Source organism: Gambusia affinis, linkage group LG06, assembly GCF_019740435.1.
Source record: "Gambusia affinis linkage group LG06, SWU_Gaff_1.0, whole genome shotgun sequence".
Lineage (NCBI taxonomy): Eukaryota > Metazoa > Chordata > Actinopteri > Cyprinodontiformes > Poeciliidae > Gambusia > Gambusia affinis.
Genome location: NC_057873.1, coordinates 18,303,249 through 18,314,478, shown reverse-complemented (window position 1 = coordinate 18,314,478; position 11,230 = coordinate 18,303,249). Strand labels below are relative to the sequence as shown.

The 11,230-nt window shown below is 38.8% G+C and overlaps 1 protein-coding gene across 6 annotated transcripts in view; it reads right to left on the bottom strand.

Annotated features, from left to right (window-relative positions):
* Positions 1 to 1,392: 1,392 nt before the first annotated feature.
* Positions 1,393 to 11,230, bottom strand: part of fam168a (family with sequence similarity 168 member A) — a 33,555-nt gene continuing 23,717 nt past the window's right edge. For 3 of the 6 annotated variants that reach the window (XM_044120774.1, XM_044120777.1, XM_044120773.1), the window contains 4 exons: positions 9,195 to 9,340; positions 8,437 to 8,644; positions 7,417 to 7,543; positions 1,393 to 7,278 (listed from right to left, as the gene is read on the bottom strand). In XM_044120774.1, coding sequence (XP_043976709.1) covers positions 7,431 to 7,543; positions 8,437 to 8,644; positions 9,195 to 9,340 — 467 coding nt within the window. In that variant the 3' untranslated portion in view covers positions 1,393 to 7,278; positions 7,417 to 7,430. The remainder of the gene's footprint in view (positions 7,279 to 7,416; positions 7,544 to 8,436; positions 8,645 to 9,194; positions 9,341 to 11,230) is intronic. The other 3 variants (XM_044120776.1, XM_044120778.1, XM_044120775.1) reach the window with 1 other exon arrangement.

Sequence of the window (11,230 nt, the reverse complement as noted above, 5' to 3'; positions counted from 1 at the left end):
CATAGTTTGAGCCGTTTCACAAAATCATTAATGGTAGAAAAAAAAAAAAAAAAGGAAAAAAATAACCTGCTAATGCAATGCTGCGCAAGATAAGAGCAAGTAAACATGCTCTTATTCCTTCCAAAACTGAAGAGCAGCATTTTTTTTACACCTTCAAATCTCAATTTCAATTTCATTGAAAGAGGCTTTTCCAATAAATAAATCACCAACTTGACTAAACTTTGATTTCATAAAAAAAAACCTTTTTTTTTACCTTTTTTTTTAGGTTAAAAAAAGTACACCTTATTTTTACTTAAAAAAGGTGTACTTTTTAAGTACCGTGAGCTAGAGGAAGATCTGGCTCATCTACCGTGAGCTAGATCTTCAAGTTCATGGTAAACATTATACAGTTTGCTCAAAGCAAAACCAACAAAATACCTGCCGGTAGAAGACTACTTCCAAAGAATACTGGTTTTTCCAGATTATCCACTGGAGTCACATCTGTAAACCTCAGAGAAGCTGACAAAGTTAATTCTGTTTATGTGTAAAGTTTGCAGGGCTCTTAAAAGTCAACCGAAGCAGGATGTTTAAACCTTTTGACTGAATGTTCAAAGGATAATCTAAAACTCTCCACTTTGAACATAATGAGACGGGGCTAATCCTCGACATTTTACTTCATGCCAACTAGTTTTAACTTGTTATTGCACGTTCACCACCTGCTAGTTGTGCACAAACTACAAGTTCACACAGAAGAGTATGGTAGGAGGGAAAAGAATGGACGAAAGAACAGACACATGGAAGACAGAAACAAACAAGAAAAAAAGAATGGCAAAGGAAGGAGATGAGGAATGAAGAAAGACAAGAGTAGAAGCAACAAAAGAATAGAACAAACATAAGGAAGAAAGAAAAGAAGTAATGGATAGAGAGAGAAGGTAGAAAAAAATCTTCAAACATAACAGGGAATAAAGTGTGTAAATACAAAAACCTCTCTTCAATTTCCTTTTTCCGTACCTAAGCTTTTCCAGACTACTTGTGAAACCTAAACGTTTGCCTTCTCGTTTTACACACACCACTAGACTAACAGCCTCCTTTAACGTTGTGTTTTGTGCACAAAATTATTGGATCAGTGTGTAACGTCGTGCAAATCTGTCAAGAGAAATGGCTGATATTGCTCAAGTTGATCGGATGTCTGCGGATAGTCACAGGAGAAGTGAAAGTGAAGTGTTCCTCTCCACTTGGTTTCCTTTCAACAGAAGGGAAATAACAGATCCATGTTCAATATGTGTAATATGACAGTAGTAAATGAACAACGGAACATTTCCCTTTGCAATTTCAGATTTTATCTCAAATTTACATTTAGAGCTGACAAACATGTGATAACAGCTTTTTTTAAATAAATCTCAAGAGACATTCTTCCTTTTATAGGAAAATTTTAATAGTTATTCAATGTTCTACATTTTACAGTAAATATACAATTACAAACTTGGCTTAGTTATAGTACTAAGATCACTAACTGATCTTAAAAAAAAAAAAACCCTCAACAACAACAAAAATACATTTAAAAAAAAATAAAATAAACAGATTTACACTTCATATCACAAGCCTGACGCTGGTCCTTCACTCCGGACCAAATAGCTAACATACAATTCACTTCTCTCAACGCTGAACAGACGTTGGGCTTCAGTTTCAAACACAAACCTTACGGTAACAGAGATACCATAGCATGTGCAAACTGGGTACCAAACTAAAAACTTCCAAAGATGGGGTTGTTCCTATTACTCGATCCAAGCGCAATACGAGGACACGTGTTTGTTCTTTTTTTCTTTTTTTTTTTTTTCTTTTGGAAGACAAGGAATTTTCCACTTTTTGCATCACATTTAGTGTCAAATCAAAACCAAGAGAGACCTCTGACAAACTGAGAAATAAAAAGCTGCAGCAAGAACATCAAGGACAATTAAAAGCCTACTATTTGTTTTGATAGTAGTGTTGTAACTTATACCCATGAAAAACTAAGACTCAAACTGCAAGGCGGAAAAAAAAAAAAAAAAAAAAAAGGGAGAGAAGAGGTGAAGAGAAGTGGGTGCAGGAAGCAATGAATGGTTCTGGTCGTGTTTTCACTGTCAAAGTGGAAAAAGGTTAGACAGTTTTTTTTTCTTTTTTTCACCTTTTAAAGGTCTGGAAATGTTACAGCGGACAGGATGACTTACGAAAAGAGATGGTCAAAGATTCGTGTTTAAGACAACTTTGCACACGTTCCCCCTCACAGAACACGCCAAAAATGCCCAACCTCCAACTTTTCACTTCAGTGCAAATTGAAAAATAACGAGACGAGGAATGGAGCGAACTAAATAGGCAGGCACATGCTTGCTTTCCCTGTAAAGCAGGAATACTTGGGAGAAAGGTTGTCCCGTTTCTCGGCTCTGTAGATCTGCCTCTGTAGCGTTGGCACCGTGCATCTCCTGGTAATTGGATATTCTCATCAAAAACCAATAAAGATAAAAACTTAAAAGCACAGTCATTAGATTTTCCTTAAATATTCGATAGAAAAATAGGTTTTCTTTTTGTGGTTAAAAAAAATGAGTAGAATTTATTTTTTTTATTATTAATATTTAGGATAAAATTGCTGTACTGGCAAAAAAAAAAAAAAAAAAGCAAATATTTCTGAATATTCCTAGACAGAAACTATATTCTCAGACTAAATAACAAACGCATATTTTGATGAGTTTGAGTGAGGAAAGTAAAACTGATAAAGTCAAAATTTTAAATGGGATGGTAGATCAGTGTGGAGAAAAAAAAAAAAGAAAAGTTGGCCGCTCTGAGGTTGGCCAAATTTGAGTTTTTCTTTGCTACTGATGTTACTTTGTACTAATATAAACTTAAATATGAAACTAAAACAATTTCTGCTCATCTGTTTAACCACAAGACAAAACAAAAAAAATAGACTGCAATTTCATATTAAAAGAAAAGGCAAAAAGCACTTTATAGTTTCTGAAGAGAAAAATGAAATTACCACAGCATGCACAGACCAGGTTGGTCCACAGCTCAGAAACTCTTATAAGTGCAGCAAATAAGAGGCGTCACCTTGAGTCCTGTTTTGTTACTTTAAAGGACTATTTGGATCATAATGTGCAGGTGCTCAAGGTACGATACCCAATTCTTCTATGAATGTTGGCTCAAAGCCTTCAACTACTACGAAGCCACTTTATGACTTTGTCACTAGTGACATCTAGTGTTAAACAGGGTCAGCTGACACAAAAATGGCAGCAATCATGATACAATTCAATAAGACTGCAGTTTAGGTGAGGGTGTTGAGTGTAGCAAAGGTCAAACTGAGGAAAAAAAACAAAACAAAACAAAACAAGAGAAAAAAGTTCATTCGAGGTAAGAGTGGAAAAAGACTGGGGACAGGCATCATTTTGCATCCCCGAGGTTGGAGAAATGAAGTGTCCGAAGGGAGATGCAAAATGGCACGGAGCAAAAACCAAGTCAGACACGTAGGGTACAGTAAGCTTAAAAAGTCAGACAGGTAATAAGAGTCAACAACGAGAGGAAAAAAAGGACAGCAATAGGAAAACACAGATTCCACAGGAAGCAAGACATAACAAGGACTCAGAGCTCACCACTTATTAGGGGGAAGAAACTTAGTTACCAAATAACAATTGGTGAAATATGGCACAGGAAAATTAAATATAAACAAAAAAAAAAAAAAAGAGAAAATGGAGGCTGAGGGTTTTTTTAGACATCATTCGATACATCCTTGTAGCTATGGAGCTAAAACAGACAGACAATTGGACACATTTATCCTCCACTTCAGCTCTGTCGCTCATCCTCTACTTCCCTCAGCGTGTCTGGGAATTCAGGCAGCAGGTATTAAAAAACTAAAATAAAAATAAAAAAAAGCCTGTGGGAATCTGGTGCCAGATTCCACAACTTCCAATAATCTACAGACACCGTGGTAACTTCTCCCCTCAAAGTGAAAGATATGTAGAGGGCAGGGATGCAGTAAAAAAAAAAAAAAAACCCAAACAAACAAACAAAAAAAAACCTTAAATAAAAAGCACAAACAGTAGCTGCCACATTAATGCAACCATGCTTAGCTAGAAATACATTACTGTACCACTTGCTCTTTAAATATACTGCATGTTGTTTTTTTTTAACCTAAAAATCCAATGCTATAGTGAAAGACACCTGAATATTATGCATACCCATTACGTTCAACTGACCTAAGGGAGGGAAGGAGAAGAAACAAAGCAAACAAGAGGATTTTAATTCAGAAATACTGACAAAAGTAGTGGTTGGTTAAATAATCCTAATGTAGAGTAACATTGCTGCTGTCACAAGAAAATCCTGCTTTTTATTTTATATTATTCAGTCTCACTATCAATTTTAAATATACAGGATCTGGTCACGGTCGAAACTCCAACATTATCCACCAGATATTCAGCGAAATTTTTTATTTTCCTCCGACAGCGGCATTATGCAATATCGTCTTAAGAATTAACCTACTAGTGTACAAACATCTTGACTAATAATAATTCAAACACTCCACCTTATTGTTTTAATTATGATATAAATTGCTTTTTCATCCTTTTTTGCACTACAAAGCCTAAGTACCTGTTACTTAGCATTAAATTATAGTATAGTCAAGTTTTTTTTTTTTCCTTTATCTTATGTTGTGCAATAATTCCTTGCAATGTTATTCAATACCCCAGAGTTCTGATATGTTCTTGACTTCTTTGCAGTATTACTTATTGAACGTTGGCAGCGCGAGCAGCCTCAACTCCCTACTTGGATATCACGATTTTTATTTTTTAAACAAACTCAAAAAGGCTGTCAAAATAATTACTTTGTGTCAACAGATGGAGGTGCACGCCCCTTAATTTATTGCAATAATCAGACCACTACATCCACACACCAGCAGTAAATGCTTCTTGTAATACCGACCTGCACTGTACAGATCTCAGCGTTAGGATGTGAGTAGGCGTGGGCCGGCACAAGATCCTGATTGTATGATAACGTCGAGTTAAAAGAAAAATAGAAAATAAAAATAAAAAGTTTCTGAATTTTGACAAAAACTTGAAATTAAAACGTGGCATCATTGCTTTCATTTAAAATATGTCGCAAGTTATTCCTTCTGCTATTAAAATTACATATTGATTACTAGATTTATAAACTTTAACGCTCGCAAACTGAGTTGAGAACAGCTATATTTCAGGAAATGCTTTCAAGTGCTTGCAACATGAAATATTCAAAATAGGGCTACACAAAATAGTGAATTGGAGTATTTGGTATGCGGCGATGTTTCAAAACTGTTGCCAATGCTATGTGGGCAGCTGGATAAACTTTTGCCGCCTTTTATGCCCACACCTGATACAAATCTCATAAAGGTATATAAAAAAAAAAAACCCAAAGAGAAACAAAAATGTGATTTAGTTGCAATCATTATCATCCTAATGCTTAACATTAATGTTGCAATTTAATCTTTTCACTAAATTGTACAGCTCTGTTCTAAAAATATCCCTGGCCAACTTAGTCATTTTGTAATCAAGACAGCCTATGAGATTTAGCAGGTTCCTTTCAGCCAGCTGGCCAGCAGTGCACAGCCTCACCTGGGGAAGGGACTTCATGCAGTCAGAGAGAAACCCTGGGCACTCTGCCACTTTCTCTTGCATCTCATTAAAAAAACTTTACACCTTACGAACGGTACGACAGGAAACTTTAGCGGTTTCAAACACCGGTTACACTTAGATGCAGGGAACCGGCCTATGCCTAGATGCTAGTGGGATTTATTTTCCTCAGAGTAAATCCTAAAAAATGCCACTGGCCTTATCTAAGTATTAAAACCCCACAATCAGTCTTCAACCTTCAACACAAATCTTCCCCAGACGAGGACAAACAAGGAAGAAACAAAACTCACAACAGTCGGCGCGTTGCGTTTCCTGTTAGACCTGCAAAAGTTTCCCCATCACTCAGCAGCAGTGGATGACGCTGAAGTGCGTTCACTTTATTGGGCCTTCATTAAATTTGCCTCAGCTGTCGTGTGTTTGTTTATTAGTCCTCGCCTGGGAAGTGGAAGGAGATAGCACGATCACAGCCAGAGGAGAAGACAGAAAATCCATGTAGAGTACAAAAATAGCCACAACGTGCCGTCAGCCTTTAAAGGAGAAACGTCACACACTTAAATGTCTTTTACTTTGAAATTGTTCGCCTGCCTTTCAATGTGTTACAACCCTCCCTCCGCCACCACAATCTCTTTAAACTCATTCTGGGCTGGCAGTTTCTACCAGATAGCTATGCTTCTTTTTGTGTGTTTTACAACTGGAGGTACTGTCCAGTAAGTGCCACTAAGTGTGAGTGTGTTTAAGTGTAATCCCTAAAACCCCTAAATTAGTTTAAACGCAAAAACCCGCAGGCTAAAGAGTCACTGTTGTGACCCGAACTAGCTAGATTAAGATTCCAATAGTGTCCCACCATACCAGCCTGCATAGAGTGTAGCATGAAGTCGGCGAATCTATTCGTTAGTGTGTACTAGGTACAGCGTTAATGCGAAAACACGACGGGTCGTGATCTGTAAGTGCTCACAGCACCGACTAATGTGGCAGAAGGGATGACGGACACACAGCTACTACGCGTTGGAAGACAAGTGAGATCGGACTGAGAATGAAACATAATCAGGCAAAAAAAATAGGGATGAAGAGGAAGGCGGGAAAAAATAAAAGGTGAAGCAATTGAGGTTGGTAGTGTAAAGGACATTTAAAAATATTATTACCCCCCCCTTAAAAGCAGGAAAAAAAAAATTATCTGATGATGTTAAAACCCTGTGCTGATATCTAGTTGTTAGAAAATTTGGCAGCATTAGTCAATAGTCTTTGATGATGATGATGTCCAATATTTTCCAGCAAACTGAGCAGCAGCGGCAGCAGCAGGCGGGGAGCACACACACCAGCACAACATAAAAACAGGAGCGACCGACCGACACCTGCGATTGGTCGAGAGTCCTTTCTGGAGTTCCAATGAAAGACACGGAAAAAAAAAAAAAAAAAAATAGAGGAATTCAAACTAAACAATCGAGAGGAAATAAAATAAGACCGTAATGACTGGTTGGCAAATAAACAGAAGAGAGAATAATAAAAACAAAAGCAGCCTTTGTAAAAACATTAGAGAATGTCGCATAATAATAATAGTAAAGTGGCTGTTGCACTTTAGTTTTGATCTTGCAGACAGGTGCCGAGTTCTCGTGGTTACCGCTGGGAGCTCGTGTAACATTTGAGCAGTTGCATACGATGGTGGACTCCAGATCTGGTGGGGTGAGCAGAGAAGAGCAGCATGGGTTAACGTGAGGCTGCAGAGTTTGTTTCTTGGTGGGGGGGAGGAGGAGAGACAGGACTAAATGACAGGAGAAGACGAGGCAGAGGGATTTTCTCTGTGGATACTCACATGATGGGTGGGCTCTACCAGTGAGGCGGTACGTAGCTGTAACCGGGGGTCCCTTGGGGCCTGTAGGTTGGCACAGTAACTGGGTGTGCTCCGATTGGTGGGTGCTGGGGTGTTGTCAGCAGAGTCCCTACACGCATTTAACACCAGCATTAATGTGAGAGAAGCTCCTCTCTCATACACGGCCTTAGAGAAGTACTGAAACACTGCTAACTTTTAGGTCACGTTACAACCACAACTTCAGTATAACTTTTTTGAAAACCATGAATGCTCTCGAAAGCAGGGCTAGGTTAGAAACTTTAAAAAGCACAAAAAAAACTTGCATCTAAGGTGACAGGCCAGGTATGGAGAGCACAACTCAGAGAAGCAGCCAATACATCCATGCTCACTCTGGAGGCGCTGCAGAGATTCTCAGCTGGGAGAATCCGTTAATGACAACTATTGGTTGTGCTTTCTGCAAATTTGGTATTAATGTATGAGAACTGTTGTTGGGGGGAAAAAAAAAAAAAAAGGTCATAGCATATCCTGTTTAAAGTTCGCACACACTGAAACACATTCTAACCTGCAGTCACGACAGTAGCTGCATAGTGAGCTGCAGCCACGACAGCCCACAATGTCATATATGAATACAAACATAAGCATATGCTCGCTTTCTGGTGAATAATTTCTGTTTTACTTAGCGATATTTTCCTGAATTCAAATGTACGACCACTCTGACCAGGTCCAGATAAACTGAATGCACTTCTGAAATGGAAACATTTAAATACCTTTCAGCAGCCCACATCATACTCCCAAATTAGATTTTTTTTTCTAATAGAAAACTAAATCTTTAATCTTTAGATTTTATTGGAATACAATTAGAAACATGCACTACTTTGAGTTGTTTCATCATATAAAAACTCAATAGAAAACTTAAAAGTTTGTGGTTGCAAAGGGACAAAATGTGGAAGAAGCATAAGGGAGATTAATGGTTTTCCAAAGAATAGTAGTTGACGGTTGCAGGGTCTCACTGTGTACACATACCCCAGAGAATATTGGTTCTACCTGCGCTCATGGCCATGGTTGTCCCGGCTACCATCCCCATGGTAGGCATGCCGTTGTTGCGAGGGGCAGGAACAGGGACTGGGGCAGGGTAGAGGGCTGTGGAGGGGATGCTGTTGGGCTGCACCACAGTGGTGTGATGGATCACATGTGGCTGGGCCGCGTACACTGGTTGGGTGTAGTATGCTCCCTGTCAAAGAAAACAAGTTAAAAGAGCTCTTAGTGATGCTAGCGATGGGGGCCTGCCACATGTACAGCATGGAAGAATTAAAACAGTATTAAAGTGCTTCATCACAGTTCTGAAGGCAACATTTTTTACTTGAGACTTTGAAACTAAATGTTAAATAAATATCCATGCAATGTGAAGGCCAGAGCATGACAAAAGTGATGCTGGTCCCTTGAACAGAGATAAATGGCTGAATAAAGCTAATCGCATTTAAAGAACACATTCTGCAAATCCCTAAAACAAGAGAAACGAATCAGGAGAAGCTCTAAATCTCGTCTGACAATTTGTTTTAACATTGAGATTTGGAAAAAGTCTAATTCCCGAGCCATTGCACAGATTGCACGCCATTTGGTCGCAAGTTTGGCAAAAATGCTTCGACAAATTGTTTTTTAATAGCCAGAGAAACGATGTTGCCAGCAAGAAAAAACAAACGTTAAATGACGTTGACAGCCAAACAGGTGGGACAGCAAACACAGAGACATTTCCAATGCAATGTCATCCGTGATGTCCTTACCTGTGCGTAAATGTTCTGCTGAGGGTAGGCACTGCGGATGGGGTACATAGCTGTGGGGTATGGGGTGGGAGTGGGGGTATAGGGAGGCGGTGCTCCATTTGACTGAGTTGGGGGCACTTTGTATGGGGTTCCTGCTGGGGTGTATCCTGCAAATATCCAGAAAACAGCTTAAATTAATCAAACAAATGCCAAGTAGTTCAAAATTTTATGTATAAATAAATTAACTTTTGATTATTAAAATATGTTAGGAGAATTTTATAAAAACTCAAAATGAAAATACAAAACTCAAGCAACTGAAAAGCAGTTTATGCAAGTGTATCAAATTCTGTTTTCATTTCCGTCTTTTCTGGGGCAAAACCTGGAAATGTGAAACATCGTGAGATCTTTGAGGGGATCTTGTAAACAAAGTTAACACGTGTGGCGCCTAAAAGTTATTTGGAGTTTTGAGCTGGATAATTCTGCTTCTATTTTTTCCCCCTTTCTCAGTGGAGTCGGAAGCATTTCTCCAGATAAAAACAGCAACCAACTGCTTCTTCAATCCAAGCTGATAAGAGCAATAAAACCTAAAGCAGTAGCCGCTGATAAGACACTGAAATCTTCGGAGGGAGCTAAAAAGGGAAATACAGAGTCAGATAATTATACCAGGCTTTTCACTATGAGCCAAGCGTGAATAAAAAATAAGTTCCTGAAATGAGCCATTGTTGCTGCTCAGACGCTGCTATAAATCCATTTCGCCAAAATAACTTGAGAAAGAAAAAAAAGAAAGAAAAGAGTCAAATATTAAACAGTTTTTCCCCAAGAAACTTTGAAAGAGATGTGTCTCAAGACCATGAGGGATATCAATTTTGCCACTTTTATATTTGCATTTCCTGTAAAGACCACCAGATGGGGACTGTTTGTATTTAAAGAAGAGTTCAGCCTCACAATCAGGAGAGAAAATCCCATCTATCCTGAAAAACAATAAATCAGATTTAGCAGGCTTAAACTGGAGCTTTGAATCAAAGCCTTCTTTTAGCGTGCAGAGAAAAGAAGAAAGAAGCTGAGTAAGCAGTGACAATGGGCTAAATTTAAGACATCACTTTTATTGTAGGGAAACATGGTAGGCATTAAATAATTTAACAGAGAATCCTCACTTCACAAACATTACATCACTATTTGAAAGATGGCATTAGTCTCATTGGGCTGCGTTCTTATGTAGACTGCTCTGAGGGGGTGCAGTACCTCTGAGCAGCCACAGGATGGAGCCTGAAGGTCAAACATGCTACTAGCTAGCTGCTGCATAGCTTTTGAAAAGCCCTTCTCTTACACAAGGACAAGGGAACAAAGAGATGTTGGAGCTGTTCTTGCTACCGGTGATTGCATGCTGGAGCGTGTGTATGTGTGTGTGTGTGTGTGTGTGTGTGTGTGTGCATGCTTTCACGGTCAACCTCTGCTCTGATGTCCATGCAGGGCATTAAGAGACCATGGTGTGAGACAGTCGTACAAAAGAAGCATACACAAAAAAACCCCCAAAAAACTGTCCGTCAATGGTTTTGATGAATAACGACCGAGACGTGTTTTCAATCAGACCAGAACTGGTTTTATCTAGAGATTCGTTCTTGCTGAAGGGAAAAGAAAATGAACTATTTTAATCCCCTCGTGAATCAAGCTCAGCAGAAAGGAGTCGGCAATCAGACAACATAGCCACAACAGAAAGGCTCAGGTTTCTGTGAGAACAAAAGCAGATCTGATGTTTTGCTCGACTTCCAAAAGATGAACCTAAGCTCAGGCAGAGGAAGAGAGGAGGCAGCTTCAGAAGGAGCAAAGGAGGAGTCTATAAAACCTGCTCCTTCCTTTGTTGCAAACCAAATCCAAGAGGACAGGAAAACACCGAAACACTGAAGGGAAAACACTGATTTCGTCTTGCTAATGGAATTCACCTTTGACAAATTTATCAAGTCATTGAAGGACATTCATTACTTATATGATATGAATATAAATCACTGACCCTTTGCTCTGTTCTCTCTCTCTTTCACCCCCTAATGCGCACATAATTG